The 21,587-nt window shown below is 29.2% G+C and overlaps 2 protein-coding genes and 1 pseudogene across 3 annotated transcripts; 2 read left to right on the top strand and 1 right to left on the bottom strand.

Annotated features, from left to right (window-relative positions):
- Positions 1-4,001: 4,001 nt before the first annotated feature.
- LOC149513392 (uncharacterized) lies at positions 4,002-5,034 on the top strand (annotated as a pseudogene).
- A 3,524-nt stretch (positions 5,035-8,558) lies between these two features.
- On the top strand, positions 8,559-12,970 carry LOC111309845 (rhomboid-like protein 19). The gene is made up of 8 exons (XM_089748426.1): positions 8,559-8,750; positions 8,864-8,988; positions 10,233-10,293; positions 10,390-10,556; positions 10,882-10,987; positions 11,091-11,293; positions 11,388-11,522; positions 12,298-12,970. The coding sequence occupies exons 1-8, from the start codon at positions 8,739-8,741 to the stop codon at positions 12,398-12,400; spliced, it is 912 nt and encodes a 303-aa protein (XP_089604552.1). The 5' UTR covers positions 8,559-8,738; the 3' UTR covers positions 12,401-12,970.
- A 58-nt stretch (positions 12,971-13,028) lies between these two features.
- On the bottom strand, positions 13,029-17,433 carry LOC111310303 (MLO-like protein 12). Of its 2 annotated transcripts, XM_022909615.2 has the most exons (15): positions 17,142-17,433; positions 16,727-16,784; positions 16,385-16,614; positions 16,115-16,231; positions 15,960-16,020; positions 15,776-15,864; positions 15,507-15,581; positions 15,334-15,428; positions 15,201-15,250; positions 14,832-14,872; positions 14,558-14,731; positions 14,412-14,447; positions 14,250-14,317; positions 14,065-14,125; positions 13,029-13,746 (listed from the first exon to the last, which is right to left on the bottom strand). In XM_022909615.2, the coding sequence occupies exons 1-15, from the start codon at positions 17,262-17,264 to the stop codon at positions 13,312-13,314; spliced, it is 1,713 nt and encodes a 570-aa protein (XP_022765350.1). In that variant the 5' UTR covers positions 17,265-17,433; the 3' UTR covers positions 13,029-13,311. The 2 variants fall into 2 exon arrangements, with proteins under 2 accessions (XP_022765350.1, XP_089604551.1); XM_089748425.1 differs by lacking the exons at positions 13,029-13,746; positions 14,065-14,125 and having other exon boundaries at positions 14,246-14,317; positions 17,142-17,432.
- Positions 17,434-21,587: the final 4,154 nt, after the last annotated feature.

The following is a 21,587-nucleotide window of genomic DNA, read 5'->3' as shown; positions in this document are numbered from 1 at the left end:
TCATTTACACACACAATCAAAAGTCAAAAAATTATAAACTCGAAACTTAATTTAATTCATTTGTATAATTATTTTTAAAAGATAATATTTAATAAATTTGACATTTAAATTTTAACACATATAACTTTTTCTCTTATCCCCAAATTATATCCTCATTTATAAAAATAAAAAATAAAAAATTAACAAACAACTTATCACACGTAGCTTACATCTGGTCGGAACAAAATTTTTAATTATGCCTAAAACAAAGTTACCTTCAAAAGTTTAAGCTGAAATATATTTTGTATTAGGGGAACATTAGGAATACATGGCCAAATTGGGCTAATATTTATTACGATATATAAAATGAATTGCCCTAATGTTTCATAAAATATCCGCTGTAGCATTTAGCAATTCCTTAAGATCATAGAGACTAGGTTTAAATCCTGGCAACGAAAAATTTTGTTTTTTACACTTTTTTTGGGCCATTCTGTGAAGGTTGATTTTTTTAAATCTTGAATTAAGAAAAGATTAAATGCAGTCGTATTCTACACACACACACACACATATATATATATATATATATATATATACATACAAATATTTATTTTTTAGCTATTCTAATGTCCAACTCTCTCCATCACCCTGATCCAAAACATTAAAAACCCAAAAATTATATTAAAAAACCCAAAAAGATTTAAAAAAAAAACTCGTTCTTTTATAGATTGAATTGGATCAGATTTAGTTTGATTTAATTTTTTTAAATAATACATAAAGTAATTAATTTTTAAAATCCAATCAAAACTCGAAAGAACCTCCATATGATCTAATTCGATCCAAACTGAATTTTACAAGTTTAATTCAGTTCATCAATTTTTAAAATAATTTTTTATTTTTATATATTATTTTAATATAATTTTTAATATATTTAAATTGATTTAAGTATAAAATAGTTATTTTTTGTTTTATAAAAATTTAAAATATATAAAAGCTAATAAAAATGTATAATTCGGTTTGGTTCCTTTTTTTTCACTTTTCAATCTGAAACCTAATATATATATATATTTAATATCTGAATTTAATCTAAACTGAATAAGAAAAAAATTGATCAGAACCAAATTTAACATTATGGTTTTGAATAGTTTTCAGTTTTCTTAATTTTTCTTACCCTAATGTTAACACCTTGAATAAAAGTCAAACAAAAATCAAAATGGGCAAAACTTATATAATGGATAAATGAAAGGATTATATTTTAATTATGTATAAATATAATATTTTTATTAAATTAAGATATTAAATAATAACTTTATTAATATAATACATATAAATAAACATAAAATTAAATAAATAATTAAAATATAATTTAATATATATACTTGAAGCAAACGAAATATCCTAAACTTGTCTCGACTCAATCCTGATTTTCAAAAAAATAATAATAATAATCCAATCCTAAATTAAAAAATGCTCCTATTGAATTTTGACGAATCGAAACTCACGAAATATAGTTTATTTTGTTATCCATAACTCTATTGACATTTTTAAAAAAAAAATTATTTACCAGTTTCTTTTGTTATAAAATTTATCTAATTAAAAATAAAAGGCAAAAAAAATATAAGGTGCCATGTGTACACATTTATTGGTTTTTTAATTGATCTAATTAAAAAACAAAAAAAAAATTAAGAAAAAAAAGTAAAAAGAAAAGACAAAAAAATAAATAAAAAGAAAAAAAAGTTAAATTGCTACACAACATTAACAATGATAGATCTCTTTGCAAAATTTATATCATGTGTTTATATTTTTTTTATTTTAATTTAGTTCGTCTTTTTACTTTTTTTCCTATTTAAAATTTCTTAAATACTTTTTATATTTTTTATTTTTTATATGAGACCAATTTGATATTATTGATTAAAAATATAAAATAAATTTAAAATAAAAAAAATGAAAATGAAAATATTAAAAATATTTATTATATATAAAAATATTTATTTTTAATAATAACAAATCGAAACAAATTTTGATCAACAAATCAAGTGCAGCTAAACTTTGAAAAAAAAGTTTTAGAAATGTTAATCAAACCTAACTTGTACCATGAACATTTTTAACTAACTTGAATTTTTATATTAGCTTTCATTGATCAAAATTTATAATGACCTTTTGTATTAGCTTTCATTAATCAAAATTTACAATCACATTTGATATGAGATAATATTTCATAATATATTCAACTAAATTGTTGATATATTTAGGAAGAGTACTCATAACACACACAATCAAAGGCAGGGACAAATGCATAATGGGGGCACTGGGGCTAATTGCCACCACTGAGATCTTTATCCCTTCAAAAATATATTATAAAAATATTTAAAAGGTTTAATTCATTTATAATGTCCCCATTAAAAATATATAATATATGCAAAAGTCAAACTTACATTAATTAGAAGTGATAAGTTTGTGAATAAAAAATATTTTTAAGGTTATTATCGAGAAAAAAAAAAAAAGCAGAGTTGATTTTAAATAAAATTAATCGGTTTTCCATTTTCCTCCATCTTCCTCTCTTTTGCAACTTTTACTTTTTCGAACAAAAATAAAAAGAACCGGAGAAGAAAATTAAAGAAGTAAAAAAAAAAAGAAATTCTTTAAACTAAAGAAACAAATTACAAGTTGGTTATATTCTTTTTCCAACAAGATATTCAAGTAAGTTAATTTTTTATATATTTTATAATTAATCAATCAATTTTTTTATATATTTTTATACATAGTGTTTATTTACTATTTGAAATTTGTTATACTGATGAAATAATTTGATCATGTATTCATGTTATCGATAACATTTATATTTTTTTATATGTTTGAATTTTTTATGTTTTATATTTTTTTTAGTTATTACTCATTCAGCTAATAACTTTAAGTTTGGTAAAAATTAATTTTTATATAGAGATTATAAAATTAGTTTGAAATTCTATCCAATTTCTTACATAGTAGTATAGTTACAATATGTAAATTGCATTTCTACTCATATATTTCAAATATAGAGTCAGTTGATCTTCATTAACATGCATAATTATATTTTGAATATATATTCTTATTTTTTATAAATTACATAAATTAAACTATTTAATTTAATTAGTTATGTAGAAATATCTTATTAAGAAAAAGTCAATTTTTGGAAAATAATTTGGAATAAATACTAGTAGTATACAACATTGTACAAAGCAAATTCGTGTTGAATTAAATTTAAACTATCTTCCTTTGGATCCTAGGTTACGAAAAAAATTTTGGACTATAATGGTAATGATAGAGACAAAGTTCAAAGAGCTTATTTGCAAAAAGGTCTATGTCAACCTTACTAACATAATTTTTTCCAAAGAAAAATTGGAAAGACATTACATTATTTTATTCCCACGTGGTTCAAAGATTATGTTAATTGGTTGGAATATAGTATAGAAAAGGATGCCGCATTTTGTTTGTGTTATCTTTATAGAATAGATTTTGGAAAACAAGTAGGTAGTGATTGTTTTGTTTCAAATCAATTTACAAATTGGCAAAAGAAAGAAAATTTTGATATTCATATTGAAAGTCTTAATAATGCTCATAACAAAGCTTGAAAATGTTGTCAAGACTTGCTATCAAAATCAACATATTCAATTTGCTTTTGCAAAAATACCCGATCAAGCATAAAAAGATTATCGAGTTCGCTTAACTACAACACTTGATTGCATTCATTTTCTTTTATGCCAAGGTTTGGCATTTCGTGGTAGAGATGAAACTGAGAATTCTTATAATTAAGAAAATATTCTTGAGCTTCTTAAATTTCTTGCCAATCATAATGAAACCATCAATAATGTTATTTGGGAGAATGCATTAGGAAATTCAAAATGATATTCAAAAAAATCTTATCCCCATTGCAAAAGTTGAAACTACCAATATTACCATAGAAGATTTTGGAGATGGATTGTTTTCCATTTTACTTAATGAATCTCATGATGTTTCAATCAAAGAACAAGTTGCTATTGCTTTGTGCTATGTGGATTCTAAAAGGCATGTTGTTGAACATTTTTTGGGTCTAATACATGTCAGTGATATAATCGTTTTGTCACTTAAAACAGTTATTGAAGCATTATTCTCTAAGTATAATTTGAGTATGTTAAGAATTTGTGGGCAAGGTTATGATAAAGCAAGCAACATGCAAGGTGAATTCAATGGATTGAAAACTTTGATCATGAAAAATAATGCATCTGCTTATTATGGTATTGTTTTGCTCATCAACTTCAATGGACACTTGTAGCAGTGACAAAGAATCATGTTCAAATTGCATTACTTTTCAACATTGTGACAAATGTGGTGAATATTGACGGGGCTTTATGTAAATGAAAAGATGTTCTTAGAGAAAAATAATTTAATAAAGTTGTTGAGGTATTACGAGTCAGTGAACTTTTTATGATAAGGGGTTTAAACCAAGAAATAAGTCTTCAATGAGCTGAAAATACACAATGAGGTTCACATTATAAGATTTTGATAAATTTGATCTTTATGTTTAATTCCATCATTGATGTGCTTGAAATTGTTATAGATGATAGGAATAGCTTGGAGCAAAGAGGTGAAGCTTCTGTCTTATTAAATTTGACTCAATCTTTTGATTTTGCTTTTAACTTACGTTTGATGAAAAATATCTTGGAGATTACAAATGAATTGTCTTTGGCATTATAAAGGCGAGATCAAAATATTGTGAATGCCATGGCATTAGTAAAAGTAGTGAAGCAATGACTACAAACGATGAGAGATGATGGATAAGAATCTTTGCATAAAGAGGTTTCTTTATTTTGTGAGAAAAACAATATTGGCATCCTAAATATAGATGATATGTTTGTAACTCATAGAAACCTTAACACAATCTCTAACAATGACAATTTTACATTATTATCAGGTTGCGTTGTTTTATATAGTAATTGATATACAACTTTAAGAGCTCAACAATCTTTTTAATAAAGTGAATATGAAGTTATTTCTTTGTGTGCCTTCTTTAAATCTTTGTGATTGTTTTGTAGCTTTTGATAAAGGAAAATTGATTTGTCTTACTCAATTTTATCCAACTAAATTTTCTAAGGTTAAGCTACTAGTTTTTAACAATCAACTTGAAACTTACATTGTTGATTTAAGATCTCATTATGAGTTTACAAGTTTGAAACGTATTAGTGACCTTTCCATGAAACTTATTGAGACATAAATATTTTGTGCATCCATTGATATACTTGTGGAATTAGCTGTGATATTACCCATTTTTACTACATCAATTGAAAGAGCTTTTCTATTATGAAGATTATGAAGAACCATTTGTACAATCGAATGAGAGATTCTTAAATGAATGATTGTTTAGTTATATATATAGAGAAATATATATTTTGTAATATTGATAATGAAAAATTTTCATAATGCTTTCAAAATATGAAAAGTCATAAAGAACAATTGTAATATGTTATTTTTATGTATATTAAAATAATTTTTTTATACATCTTAGTTAACTTATATGTATTAAGTATTATATGTATTTCTGCTCCCACTGAATATAAATTTCATCCCTAATCAAAGGTCAATAAACTATAAATTTAAAATTTAATTTAGTTTATTCATGTAATTACTTTTAAAAGGTGATAATCAATAAATTTAAAATTTAAATTTCAATATTTGTAACTTTTTCTCCTTATCTCAAGTTACAACCTAATTTATAAAAAATAAAAAGTCAACAAACAATAGTGACCAAACTCACGCTTAGATTATGTAAAAGCTTACATCTTGTTGGGACAAAATTTTTTATTAAGCCTAAAACAAAGTGACATTCAAAAGTTTAACCTGGAAAAATAAACTTGACTATTTGGTTTATTACGTTATGTAAAATTGTTTGCCTCATTGTAACACAAAAGATCCGCTGTAGCACTTGGCATTTCCGTGTGATCAGGGAAACCGGGTTCAAATCCCGGCAGCGGAAATTTTCGTTTTTTACACTTTATTTTTTTGCCCATCCAATAAAGGTTTAATTTTTTAAATCTTAAATTAAGATAAGATTAATTAAATGTAGCCGTATTCTACATGTACATATATATATATGTATGTATATCTCGTTCTCCATATTCCAATTATCAACTCCCTTCATCACTCCGATCCAAAACATTAAAAACTCAAAAATATATATTAAAAAAATCTAAAAAAAATATAAAAAAAAACCTCGTTCTGTTATAAATTAAATTGGATATGATTCAATTCGATTTTTTTAGATAATACATAAAATTATAAATTTTTATAATTGGATCAGAACATGAATCGAATTTTCATATGATCCAATTCAATCCAAACCGAATTTTACTAGTTTAGTTCAGTTCATTATTTTTAAAATAATTTTTTTGTGTTTATATATTATTTTAATATACAATTTGATTTAGTTTCTTTTTTTTTTATTTTTTGATACAAATTTAATATATGCATTTTATATCCAAATTTAATCTGAATCAAATAAGAAAAAAAATGATTTAAACCAAACTGAATATTATGCTTTTGAATTAATCTTTGATTTTCTTGATTTTTTTCTCACCCCTAATGTCAATACCTTGAATAAAAGTCAAACAAAAATAAAAATAAGTAAATTTTATATAATGAATGGATGGATTGCATCTTAATTATCTATAAATATAATATTTTTATTAAACTAAGATATTAAATAATAAATTTATTAATATATACATATAAATAAATATAAAATTAAATAAATAATTAAAAATATAATTTGATATATATATTTCGAGCAAGATGAAACATCCTAAATCTACCTCCGACTTGATCTTAATTATCCAAAAAAAAAAAACTTAATCCAATCCTAAATTTAAAAAAATACACCTATTGAGTTCAAACGAATCAAAACCCATCAAATACGAATTATTTTGTTATCCATACCTTTATTTGCATTTTTCTTTAAAAAATTATTTATCAGTTTCTTTCGTTGCATAAGTTATCTAATTAAAAAAACAAAAGGTAAAAAAAATGAAATAGGACACCTGTGTACACATATGTCGATCTTTTTTTTCAAAAAATCGATATACTTAAAAAAAACAAAAAATTAAGAAAGAAATATGAAAAAATAAAAAATAAAAAAATAGATAAAAGGGAAGAAAGTCAAGTTATCATGCAATATTAACAATAATGAGATTTCCTTACAAAATTTATTTCATGTATTTATATATTTTGTTTTTATTTTAATTTAGTTATTTTTATTTTTTCCTATTTTATATTTAATAAATACTTTTTATATTTTTAATTTTTCATATGAGACCAATTTGATATTATTGATTAAAATAAATAAAAACAAAAAAACCTAAATTAAAATAAAGTAAAAACAAAAATAAAAAATAGTAAAAATATTTATTTTTAATAATAACAAATCGAAACAAGTTTTGATAAATAGAAGCTAAACTTTGAAAAAAAGTTTTAGAAATATTAATAGAACCTAACTCCAACTATGCACATTATTAACTGACTTGAACTTTTATATTAGCTTTCATTGATCAAAATTTACAATAAACTTTTATATTAGCTTTCATTAATTAAAATTTACAATCACATTTGATATAAGATAAGATTTTATACTATATTCAACTAAATTATTGATATTTTGAGCAAGCCTACTCATAGCACACACAAATCAAAGGTCAACAAACTATAAATTTAAAATTTAATTTAATCGATTCATATAATCACTCTTAAAAGATAATATTAAATAAATTTAATATTTAAATTTTAACATCTACAACTTCTTCTCTTATCTCAAATTACAACCTCATTTATAAAACTAAAAAATAAAAAGTCGACAAACAATAGTGACCAAACTCACACTTAGTATCACGGTTCACATAACTTGTGAGGTATTATCTATTTTGACTCCTCTGGTCTCACAATTTTATTTCACAAAAGGTGTCTCACAAGTTGAAAGTGGTGTGAACCATTATATCTCAATATCAACTCTAGTACATAGTCGATGTAGGATTCATGGCTCTTTTCTATGATTATAACATCTTCTCCCACTCCAACGAAGATCCACTGTCTTCGATGACACATTACTAGTACCTTCAGAATTGACTCTGATACCAAATGTCATAGTCCACACTAACTTGTGAAATATTGTCCACTTTGATTCATTTGATCTCACGATTTTATCTTATAAAAAATACCTCACAAATTAAAAGCGGTGTAAATCATTATATCTCAAGATCAATTTTAATACACAGCTGATGTAAAATTTATGGTTCCTTTCTAAGACCATGACACTTGGCTCGTGTGAGAGCTTACATCTTGTTGATACAAAATTTTTAATTAAGCTTAAAGCAAAGTGACCTTCAAAAGTTGCTGAAAAATATTTTGTAGTTGGGTAAAATTTATTACGTTATATGAAATGGTTTGCCGCATTGCATCAGAAAAGATCCGCTGTAGCACTTGGCATTTCCCAATGATAATGGAAACCGGGTTCAAATCCCGGCAGCGGAAAATTTTGTTTTTTACACTTCTTTAAATCTTGAATTAAGAAAAGATTAAATGTAGTCATACATACATGCATACATCTTCTCCGCTATTCCAATTTCCAACACCCTTCATCACTCCGATCCAAGAACATTAAAAACCCAGAAAAAATTTAAAAAAAAAAAAAACCTCGTTCTTTTACAGATTATTCCGTCGTTCATCGGAAAAGTCAACTGTAAAAATTCATTGTCTCCACCATGAGCTCTCCGGTAATGTAATCAGTAATCTTACCCAAGTATCCATTTTAAAAAACAAGAAAGGAATATATGCAAATTCTTATTCTTTTTTTTTTTTTTTAATTTTGTTGCATTTGAATTTATAGGGAAGTGGAGTATTCAGTGGATTTACAAAGCTGTGTAAGGGACTAGCAGTGATACTAATTGGTGGCCACATTGTGGTTCAGCTTCTTCCTTTTTCTGTTACTTACCTTGCTCTTATTACCGCCAGGTTCTTTTTCCCATTTCAATTTTTTCATCAATTTTATGTTAATTTTAGTCAATTTCATGTTCGAAAGTTTGGGTCGTGATTTGATTTTGGTTTCGGTTGCTCTTTTGGTGAAATACCCATGTAGGATTTCAGTCAAATTTCATTGCTAATTGAACAATTTCTAAGGAATCATAGCATTTGACCTTTTTTCTTTGTTTCTTTCTTGGGAATCGGGTGTTTATTTACTGATGGGTTGATTCTAATTTCAATTAAACAGTTGATTTTTTGTCGTGATCAATAAACTGACTTAAGATTTTGTTATTTGGATGTTTAGATCTGGCTTTTAGAATAGTTTTAGCCTTTTCTCGAACTTGACTAGTTATCTTTTGATGGGTTTTTTCTAGTTAAGTGAAATGCCTATGCTTTTTGCATATGTTCAAATGGAGTAACTTACTACTTTGTTCATTTGAATGCTTAGATCTGGATTTAGGAACTCGAAATAAAACTGTTAGCCATCATTGTATAATTATGTTATATTTGTTTGAACTTGCTTGCCCTTTTTTATGTGAACTGTTTCTAGTTAAGTAGCAAGCTTATTGCTTTTATGCATGGGTGAAAAGAATGATGTACGATTTTGATATTCAGATGCCTGGATCTGGATTATAGTGCTTGAAACAAACTTTCAGAAATCATCATTTAAGCATCTTTCTGAACATGGCTGCTAACTGTTTGATTGGTTGAATCTTTATGTTTTACACTTGGCCAAAGGGAGTAATTTTCAGCATTTGTTATTTAGATTCTAGATCTAGATTTTGAGGCCGGAAGATAGATCTCAGTTTATAAACCAGTGCCAAACCTGTTATCGATTCGGGGAATAAAGCTCTAGCAATGGTTTTGGATGAATGGGAAAATCAATATTAGATCTTCTCTAAAGAATGGGTTTTTCATTTTGAGATTAGGCATCTGGTTGTTCTCCGTTTCCTTTGATGTTAATAAATATTGAAACAAGAAACAGCATGTTATTATAATTTACCTGCTGGATCATGTACAAATAGTATGCAAGTTGCCTATTATGGTATGGTTCTTTAGCGCTCATGATAAAGCACACACCTGTAACCTTATGTCTTTATCTGTGGTTGGTATTGGATTCTGATACATTGAAATATTCTTTTTCCTTGAGGTGTGCAAGAGACTAATGCTTTGGATTGCTAGTTTTATTTCAAGGACTTAAATTTCTTTTGTCCCACCTGAAACTTATTTTGCAGGACGATTCCTTTTGGTTGGAACCTCATAACTGCTGGTTACATTGAACAATCAGTACATGGGGTATGAGCATGTTTTATTCTACTCTTTATTTTTCCTAATTTTACGTTTCTTTTCTTTTTTACATATAGTTGTACTAATGGTTACAGATTTTGGCAGGTGCTTGTCAGCACTCTTGGTCTTCTTTTCATGGGGAAATTGCTTGAGCCTATATGGGGTTCTAAGGAGTTTTTGAAGTTCATCTTTGTAATTAACTTTCTAACTTCTGTCTGCATTTTCATTACTGCTATTGCCTTGTACTACATAACAAGGCTGGAAAATTACCTGAGTACTACGATCTCCCAAAGTGTTTAAGGAACTTTTATTTTTGGTTACTTATTCTCCTTATGCCCTTTCCTCTTCTTCTTGTTATTTTTTCCACCATTCTTCTTAATCAAATGTTTGAGAACTAAAAGAGAATAAATTTATAAAATGGAAGCACTCTTTTCCCCTCTTATTCTCTGACTGATTGGTAGGAAAATGGTGTATTTATCTCGAAGTTGATGAGAGTATATTGTGCAAAATTTAACGTAACTTTTTTGCCCATAACATTTTCAACTTTTATTCCTCTCAAACCTTGGTATGTTGATTCTCTTTTGGTCTTTGTGCTAGTTATATGCCTCTTTCTTGCTTCCATGGGGTGCTGGCTGGCTTCTTGGTTGGCATCAAGCAAATTGTACCTGAGCAAGAGCTGCCTTTGCTGAAAATAAAAGCAAAGGTAAAAATTTATATTGCAGGCACCATTTAATTTTGACATAAAATATTTTCTAGCCGGGAATTCACCCTTCACACTCTTTCTTGATGCTTCCTATGCGATGCAGTGGCTGCCATCACTTATGCTGTTGCTTTCCATTGCCATAAGTTTCTTCACTCTAGAGCCAGCAACATATCTTCCAACTTTGATTTTTGGAACATATATGGGCTGGATTTACCTCAGATACCTGCAGAGAAAACCAGAAGCAAAGCATAGGGGTGATCCAAGTGAAGATTTTGCATTCTCTACATTCTTCCCTGAATTTCTCAGGTATTCTTTGGCTTTCCTTTTAGCTCATGAAATGAAACGACAATTTCATTTTAAGCTCTTTCTCTCTCAATTGTTTCCCTGTGATTTGGTACAGACTGATCATTGATCCCATTGCATCAATATTTCACCGGATGCTTTGTGGAAAATCTGAAGCTTCCACAGATGCTCAAGGTTATACCTTGGGAGGTGCACCATTACCTGGTTCTCACCCCATAGAGGCATCAAGAAGGTACCTTTTCTGTTTATTGTCAAAAGTTCTTTATCTCTATTGTGATGGATTATCTAATGAGTTATACAATAGAGACATCATATATTTAAAAAGAAACTTTTATCATGAACTTTTACTCTCTCTCAATAGGTTGAAAAATGGTTAAACCTTGTTGGAAGAAATGAGACGAACAATTCGGAAGATGTTTGAACAACATGGTTTCCATAAGTAGGTTCATCATAGAATTTGGAAAATTGTCAATGCAAAAGTTGAAAGTTATTAGCAAAAAGATAATGTTTCTTACCAAGATCTTAAATCTAAAAGAATGTTGGAATGGCACGAGGCTTTACTTCAAATCTTCAAGTGACATAATTTCAAAGAAACACGTAGAATAAATTTGGCCTTGTAATATCTGAAGTAGGTTAATTTAGGAATAGAAAATATGAGGGGAAGCCAATTCCAGGTTACAATTCAAACTTGCCCTACGGTTGTAACAAGTCTGAAGACTAAACTCCCCCCAGTATGAGAGCACCTTCACGGTTAGGTTTATGAAACACTTGACCGATGCAATGACAATATTAAGCCAAAACCACTGCATATAAAGTAATAATAGTGATTAATCCATTACACGGTTTCCTCTAAGATCATTTATTGTAGTTATGGTAGCACCCTAGCAATCTAGGTGGTTTTTTTATTTGATGTATTCTCTATCTGTCTCAAGAAGAAGACAAAAGAAACCATTGTTTTCGATTTTGTGGGAAGAAAATTTTGGTTTATATCCTCTATCACCTTGCAGAAAAAGAGGGGCTAGACCACTGGAGGAGAGATTGGCAGCTGAGAGATTGGCTGCTGGAAAGAATTCAGAAGAGTCACAGATAGATGGCGCTGATAATGTTTGATTGCTCAGAAACTTCGGCATCATCTTCAACTACAGAGGTTATGCAATATCTGGAGAAGTATCTTTTTGTGGACGCTGGTTGACAGTTTTGTTATATATTCTTCTATGGATTATGATTCTAATAGTGCACAAATTGCTTTTCATTTTTCCTTTTAATTATTTTTTTGTTGTCTTTTCTTCACGGTGATCCATCTGTGCTCTTGCACCACATATATAGTGTAGAAATGGGAAGAAATCCTGCATTATATTGTTACCTTTCATTAAAATAGAGCCAAAATTCATTCTCAGTTTCTTTTTTTTTTTTGCTCTTAATTGAGTTTTGCTTTTATAATTTAATTTTGTACCATTTTCATTGCACCAAGTGTTCCGCATTGGGGACCTTTTTCTTTGTAAAAGTTCTCAATTTTTTCTCTTTACACTGTTACACTCACTACCAGGTTAGACAGGCTTATGTGCCAATTTATTATACAGTTTTCACTCCTTTGGTTTCTTTACTTGAAGATGGTTCATCGTTATTGTGATCAACATTCAACATTCCAAAAAAAAAAAAAACAAAGACACACCTCTACTAGACTATGGTTCATTGTTACATGTTGTATAAATTTCATGAAGTATCTTGACTAGTTCCATTAAAGAAAATAAAAATCAGGATGAAGTTGTATTCAGAACATTCAAAGCTGTAAATGAGAAAAGCAAGTACAATTGATGCTACACAGAATTAAAAAATTAAAAAAAAAAAAAAAGAATTAGTATATGTCAACAAAGAAAAAAATGAGTCAAATTTCTCTGCTCTCTTTTTGCCTTGTTTCCAATCTCCTTTGCCTTTGGTTTCCCTGCTGGCCGACTTCAATGTCTAAAAGAATGTACAGGGCAAAAGGATCTGATCAATCAGTTTGATCATTTTTTCGCAAACTAGAAATCTGATGGATTAATGTCGATTTCATGTTGTGTTCGAATTGTCCGAGGTGCTGGAACCACTTGTGAATAAGAGCTAGATTCTTCAACTGTCCTGTTTACTTCCCCCATTTCTAGCTGCGATCTATCATGAACACGATCATTTGTTTCATGGTGGCGTGGAGAATGGGAGGAGTCAGGATCCCTTTGATCATTCTCAAAGTTAGAATGCCATGGAGATGCATGGTAACTTTCAACACTTCGAGTATAGTTATCCAGAAGACGAACTGGAGACATCCCATGTGCTGGAGTTGCTGGCCTGCTTGAAAAAGGTGTTGTATTCTCAGAATGCATCCTGCTTTGTTTAGTGTGTTTCTTTGCTGTATGGTGCCAGTTTTTCAGTGCGGCTGCTACTCTATCGTTAAAGATTGTCGGTCTCATGTTACTTCCCATCTGTAAACAAACAAAACAGACAAATTCAATATAATTTTCATTGTTATAAACTCAATATTGAGCTTGACATTTCTTTTTTAGCTTAAACATTGCTTTTGCATCATGTTTTAATCTTTTCCAAGCTATCTCCATTCAGTTAACGCGGTATACGGTGTAAAGGGTATTAAAAATCTGTGCCAGCAGACTACATTAACAACTAATCCAGTCAGACAGCCTGGTCAACAGACCAGATCATCATCGCCGACAAATCAGCACAAGATCTGCAGATCAGAATAAAAGAATGGCAGAAGTTTTTGAAAGGCCTATTTTCTTTCTTACCTGAGTCACCAAAGCATAGAGTGGAAGAGTCAAATAACTGCAAAGAACCTGTATAATGACCCTGAAAGTTGAAAATTTTGCATTTTATCAGCAATCTTTTTCACTTTCTCAAATCAATAATCTTTATTTTGTAATCTTAGCCCTAAAAAAGGTTCCTGCCAATACTTGGAACGTTTCGAACTCACCCCATTGAGACTCTGATGATGATATCTTGGAGGCTCTTATGGTAGCAAGACCTAATGGAGAATTCATACTGAAAAAGATAAAAAAGTACTTAATAGATGAGCCAATCAAACAGTTGCATAGGAAGCAAAAACAGGAAGGACTGAACTAGTAGGATTGCTTACCGTGCTCCATGCAAAAAAGGCCAGTTGAAATGCATTCTGCAGAGGAAATCAAAAATCAATAGATAAGCATTAACACAGTGATGATGATGACTAAATGTTGGTGGATTAAAGGAATCCATGAATAGACAGAGATGAAGGAAAATTACCGTAAAGAGAACTAGGTGAATGAGAAAAAGAAGGAAGCGTGGGCGTCCAAACCAGAAGAGGTTATCGCCTGGTTGAACCAGAGGTGCACCCTTGACTACATCACCTCTATCTTGAATCCTCAGCCCCATTTTGGTTATGATCACTTGCAACTTTGTTCCAACCATTAGAATTATCTGCAAAGTGCCAATTGAGGGTATGAGATTCTATTTCTTCCTCACAACCTCAATACAAAAAGTGTGTAAATATAAATATCAAACTTGGTATTGTACTTACAATTAAGGGGATAAAGGGTAGCCACAAATAAGAGTACCATCCTGTCCATAAAGAGAAGAATTATTAGTTATCAATGAGCACCAAAAATCCACAACTATGTTCATATTTTAGTGTTGACAGATTCTTATTGCAGCAAAAGTAACAGATAGATAACGAATGTGGAAGCTTTGCAAGTCTAGTCTCCCAACCAAGTTAAACATGGAAAGGAAAACTCTTTTCAGAACTGGTTTTGTTGTGTCTGACCAAAAAAACGAGAAGGTTTGTCAGGTTGGCGAATTCCATTGTTACATGATTTTCTATTTTCTTCACAATTCTTTATGCCATGTGGGAATTTCTTTTAAAGAATGACTACCATGATGAAATCCTTACCATGTGTATAGGCAAGCAGGAACAAGACAGCAATGAACCATATGATTGGACTGCAAATGCAGCATTAAGTTAGTATTGTAATGTAACTAATAAATCTAAAGAACTGTCGATTTACATGCTTGAGAGCACCAACCTGATCCCAACTACAACTTTAAAATCTTCTTCTAATGATCTCTTGATGTACTTCTGAAAATCGAATCTGGTTTCATTTCCAGGAGCCAAATGTGCCTGAAAACATAGCAATGTAGTTTCAATTAGAAACAGGAAACTGAGAAATCCTTCTCTCTGTAATAGCACAGAAATTACCATGATAAATCCATGCCTTAGCGTCAGGTAATCAACCTTTGTAACTGATCCAAAGAATTGTCTAAAGAAACACACCTGAGAGTGAATAGAGAATTAAATCTGAATCAGAACAATAAAAATCTACCTAAAGTAAATATCTGATGGTGTAAATTCAAGGATTGATGGACTTTTATACTAGACTAATGATGACGATTTAAGAGTGACAGTGAAAAGTTTTCACGTAGGGTTAGTTTTTATGTGAATAGTAATTTTCATCTGATGGTACTTACAATCCAAAGGGATAAGGTTGAGCGGCTCCAGACGTTCAAATGTCTGCGTCCAAAAGAAGTGTCCCTTGTAAACCTGAACCTCTCAGGATCTGCATTAGAAAAGTCAACTTTTATCATCTATGAAAATTAACCAGTAACAGGAATCTAATTATACCCTCTTATGATAATCAAGTTGAAAATATACCATTGTAGTACTGATATTCAATTGTCTTTGTCTCATTTTCCCAGGCCTTCCATTTCCTCATCTGCAGTCCAAGCAGTATCGTTAAAAAAAGGGAAAAACATGCAGAAGAAAAACTGGAAAAGGCCCATAGAACTAAAAATTTCACTTGTTTTTACCTTGGTTCTTCCCAAAGCATAGGTTATGATACAGTAGAGAATATGAGAAACTGCTAACACAAAGATGAATATATGGAGCTGGTGGATACCGTAAGACGATACAAATGCAACTTTACCCTGAAATGAAAATTCAGTTCTCAGTCAATTAGATTCAACTACAAAAAATGAATCAATATAAGGAAACAGTTTTCCCATATAAACAACTTTGTCTCAATTTGTTCTACTACAATTACCAACTGTCAACTATCCATAGAACAGAAGTAATCTTGCCTTTTCTTGACATTTGTCATATTTTGATGCAAGACTGCGTCGAGGAATAGTAATGCTGTCATCTGAGAATTCAAGAAGTTTTCTACCAGAACTTTCACGATATATTTTATCCTCGGTTTTCTTATCACAGGGATGCCACGTGTCTGCTAGGCTTGTTGGTATACAAATATCAGATATGGGACCTTGAAGAACTGTCAGGAGAAAGGATATAAATCCCATGAGCATAAGCTCTACATGACAAAAGAAACTATTTGTTAGTTTTTTTATTGTAGTTTCGGTGATCTGGTTCGATTCCTGATAACTTCAAATATAGAAAAAATAATAATAATAATAATAATTTACCTGCTTTAACCTTCTCAAGTGCTTCATAGAGAGCTGTCTTGTGCCTTCTCTTGAACCACTGTGTAAAGGGTGAAAGAATGTCATGTTATTATAAAAAAAAAAAAAATGAAACTATGAAAAATTGAAAACCATTAAATTCTAATAGGTTTGGCCAGCCAGGTTTTGTTTTCCTGTTTTGAGAACTTGGGGACCTCCTTTTTAAAAACAGGTTTTTATAAAGAAAACTCTGGAGCCAGCCTTGAACTAACAAGAAAGTGTATCATTTTTGTTTTAGTTTCCGACCAGAGAACAAAGTCGAGGCACTGATGTCAAGAATGTCTGAACCAAATCAAGCAACTAACTAGTGTCTGAAAACATGAAAAACCAAAACTTATAATAATAAAACTACATATTAAAACATTGATAAAAAACTAACCTTCCCTAGAATGTGAATGGCATGTTCAATGAAGATTGAAATAACAACCAACAACAAACACACCACAGCAACTGCCCATGTTGGTGTCTCCTCCAATGAACGTGCTTTAGTTGCATCAGCCATTGATATATAGTTTGCAAGCTTTTGCAACTGCAACTACTTCAAATTCTATATATTCAACAACAACAAAAACAAAAAAGCTGTTTCTTCTTCAATTCCTTGTTTCTTCTTCAAAAAATTTGCTCCAAAACAAGTAACAAAAAGAGCAAGTTGAAGATAAATTTTGTTAATGAAATATTGTAAGAGGAAGTAATGGGTTATTTATATAGTTGAGTTTCTCTGATTCAATAAAAGAGAAAGTCAGAGAATCGTTACCAAAAGAGATGACTTTGACTTTTTCAAAGAGAGAGAGAGAGCCCTGTGGACTCAAACCCCCCACGGTTTTGCCTTAGTCTTGCCGGATTGACCAAAAAATAAATAAAAAATAGATATGATTTGGATAAGATTATTTACTTCTTTCTATTCAAATGGTTGCATATTTGAATATTTTATTCATGTGTAATCTACATTGATTTTTTTCTTAATTTTAATTACGTATAGCCTACATTAAAGATGATTATGATAATAATATATTTTATGGGTATTATTTGGATTGCAAGAAATTAAGCATGGGAATATAGAAAGCACTTTTACCATGAATTTAAGATTATTTCATGCAAGAATTTATTTGCTTCTGATCAATTAGGCTTGTCTTTTTGTTTTAGCAACTAGGTTTTTACTTTGAAAAACAGTCGTCTAGTGAATGGGTGAAGGTAATCGGTGCTTTGAATATTTGGTCTTTAAATAATACCCATAAAATATTTGTGGGAATCAATTTCTTTAGTGATTAAAATCAGCATTATTTGGTATTTAAATACTCCAATCTTTGAATTTCAAAAGAACCTGATGACAATTAAAAATTATTCCCCAATACTTAAGTCTCTTTCATATACATATATTTATATTTAAATCACTCAGCATACGTGCATAAGTACATAAGTACATATTGTTTGTTTTTTTATGGAATTTTCTTCCTCTAATCAAGGATTAATCACTAATTAATTTAGCAATTCCAATCCTAATTCCTTCATTTGTTTAACAAAAACTTCTAGAAAAATAAATGTTTTTGGGATTTTCTTTTATGTACCGTGTAGACTCGTTCACTTATATAATTATTGGAGCAGGTTATGGATTAATTTTTAAAATGTTGCAAAATTATTTCAAAGTAGAAGAGAAAGCAAAGAAAAAGACATACATGTTTTATATTTATATTTTTATGATCGTACACGTTCAATCTGACTAGAAATTGAAAACGACAGTCGCTTTATCACATTTCAAAATATATAATTTTCAATTTTCAGGATAGAAAGTGCCGTCACATTTGATATTTTATAATCTGATTAATTCCTAACTTAAAGACTTTTTGTATTTTACTCTACAAAATTTAAGGGCCAAAAAGCTATTTTCAAGCAGGTGGAGTCAAAGAGAAACGTTCAACTGATCAGGCGGCTCATTTTCATGTGGTTGTGCTAAGGACCCAAAAACAAGTAAAGTCTTATTTTGATCATTTCAAATTGAATTAAGTATAGAAAGTGGCCCTTAGATAGAAACTTAAACCTGTCTTAGAACTACGTGCAATACTAATTTAAATTTTATTCTTGAAAAATTTTCTTTTGACGGTTAAACTTTTAGATTTTATAATAGAGTTAGCAATTCAATTTGAATATGATGGATTTTAACTCGATTCATTTCATAAGGTCAATTTATAAAAAAAAATCAAATTTTGAGTCGAGCCGAATATTATTAAAAAAATATTGAAATCAGATCGAATTTGAGTTTTAGACAAATCCGATCAGATCTAACTGATATTATATTAAAAATTATTTTTTAATTATTTATTTTTATATTTTTATATTTTTAAAAATAATATTTTATATTTTAAAAATAATATTTTATTAATGTCAAGTCGGATCGAGTTGAGTACGATTTATATAATATCATGTTAGATCGAGTTCAAGTATTAAAAAATTAAAAAAAATATTATTTTGAATCGAATTCAGATTTTATGATTATAAAATCAGATTGAATTTAGGACGAAGAAAAAGCTACTCCAACCTGATTCATTGTCAACCCTAGTATTGATAGGATTATTTATAAATTTTAATAAATTAATTAATAAATGATAACATGTCAATAATTTTAATATTATTTTATTTGTAAATTTAAAATTTTTATTGCCGGTGTAGAGGAAATAAATTTTTTTTATTAGTATTTATTTTTACGTATTAATTCATAGATGAAAATATCATGCGAATATGAAGTCAATGTTTAACTTTATTTATTCCTACAATTATCCTTAATAAATGATATTAAATAGGTTTGAAATTAAATTTTCAATAGTTGCAACCACTTTTTTAATTTTTAAATTAGAGCCTCTTTTATATTGAAAAAGACGTCATGCCAACTCCTAAGAAAAAGAGATAATTTTTTGACAATTCAAAATTTCATTTATAAATTACAATGTTATATAAAATAAAAGACTTGACCTTTATTTTTTGTGTTAATATGAACAGAATAATGGACACCATATTGGTATAAGATTAATATATAATTTAATTTGCTTGAAACGATATCAAATTAATTGCATAACATTACGACATTTTCCTCATTCATTTAATTAATATAAAGTTTAAAGTCAAATAAATTTGAAGATTGTAACCAACGATTTCTTTTTTGGTCAACACGAAAGTAGATAAGACTTTCTCTCATAAATTCTCAGACCAACAAATCAAGCTTTTTCTTAAGCTTTGAAATACCATATCAATGTTAAAATATCATTTATTTGGAAAACATATGTAGCCATATATAAGTAGATGGCTATTTGGATGAGAATTTAGGTTGTTAATTTTTTTTTTAATCAAGTTAGGTTTTAAATTAATTATTAAATTTAAAATTTAATTCTTAACAATTTTAAATATAAAAAAAAAAAATTTTAAGTGTCCATGGAATGATTCGAGTATGAATAAATGTGGAGTTTTAAAGGGTTTTAATGTTGACCTATTCATGATAATTTTGTATCACAGGTCGAGACTTAAGTTTCAAATTTACGCGATTTCGAGATTCGAATATCCACTCATCTGATGTCTCAAATCAGCTTTCCTATCACGGTTCATATCCTTATGAGGTATTATCTACTTTGATCCTCTAATTTTAACACCTCACAAAAAAGAGGTAGTGTGAACCCTTTTATACTTCAGTGACTCTCTTATTATGTTTGATGTAAGATTCAAGACTCTTCTTTAAGTCTGTGACGTTCTCCCCACCCATCTTCCTTAGGTTCATGACATTTTCCTCCACCCAACTTCGTGACTCCCTTTTCACGGAAGTTGATCACCTTATCTACCTCCATTGAGGTGCTTGGCGTGAATCAAACAGGTTAGGGCTGACTCTAATACCACTTGTCACAGATCGAGACTTAAGCTCTGAATCCGCGCGACTTCGAGACCTGGGCATCCACTCATCCGAGGTCTCAGATCAACTTTCCTATCATGGTTTACATCCTTATAAGGTATTGTCCGCTCTAACCTTCTAACTTTACGATTTTGTGCTATAAAAAATATCTCACAAAAAAAAATAATGTGAACTTTTTTATACCCTAATGATCTTTATTTTATATTTGATATAAAATTCATGACTCATCTTTATATTCGTGACACTTAACCTCCCTTAGAGCTCTCACATTCAGAATTTGTTCCACCAATTGCAGAAATTATTACATTTTTTTTTGTTTTAATTAATTTCTGACTACGTTTTTTTAATTTTGCCCACCAAGTGTTTAAACTAGGGCTTGCTTGCTATTGATTGAATCATTGGAGGGACCAGCCGTTGGGTTAGGACCGCACTCACTGCCTTAACAAAAGGGTCAATTAATCTGACATTTAATTTCTTTTTCAAGAAAAATGCAGAAATTTCAAGATAAAAATGATTAAGTATAGATATTCAAGAATGAACTGATACGATTAATGTTTCATTTTCCTCCGAACTTTCGGTTAAAAATGTGCCTATCGTTTTGCATTAATTTTCCTATCCTTTTCTTCGCTGCCAAACAAACAACATAATTAAAAATGGTCCCAAGCAGCTAAACAAGAACTGAAAAACAAATTTAGAGAAGACCCTAAATCTTGATCCATTCCTTTTACTTTTTCTAGTATACAACCATATGAAAACCACACATGCACACTTGCTGATTCTCTAATATTTTCTATTTTTTAAAAAAATGGGAATCTTTTTGTTTAATTGTTGTTGTCTTTCTTCTTATTTTATCGCATTCCAATCATAGTAGTAAAAATGTTAAAAGATCATGCTGATGAAATTGTTATGAAATTATGTATAAATATTAAATTTTTA

The sequence above is a fragment of the Durio zibethinus genome, chromosome 19 (assembly GCF_047325235.1).
Source record: "Durio zibethinus cultivar Kanyao isolate XHJ-2024 chromosome 19, ASM4732523v1, whole genome shotgun sequence".
NCBI classification, from domain to species: domain Eukaryota; kingdom Viridiplantae; phylum Streptophyta; class Magnoliopsida; order Malvales; family Malvaceae; genus Durio; species Durio zibethinus.
This window is presented reverse-complemented; position numbering and strand designations above follow the sequence as displayed.

Coding starts and splice junctions, on each gene's coding strand:
- LOC111309845 (XM_089748426.1), top strand. Junction 8,989..10,232: donor CTTGCTCTTATTACCGCCAG/GTTCTTTTTCCC, acceptor CTTATTTTGCAG/GACGATTCCTTTTGGTTGGA. Junction 10,988..11,090: donor TGCTGAAAATAAAAGCAAAG/GTAAAAATTTAT, acceptor TATGCGATGCAG/TGGCTGCCATCACTTATGCT.
- LOC111310303 (XM_022909615.2), bottom strand. CDS start 17,264: ATGGCTGATGCAACTAAAGCACGTTCATTGGAGGAGACACCAACATGG. Junction 14,873..15,200: donor CCTGCTTGCCTATACACATG/GTAAGGATTTCA, acceptor CTTTATGGACAG/GATGGTACTCTTATTTGTGG. Junction 14,318..14,411: donor CCTTTTTTGCATGGAGCACG/GTAAGCAATCCT, acceptor TATCTTTTTCAG/TATGAATTCTCCATTAGGTC.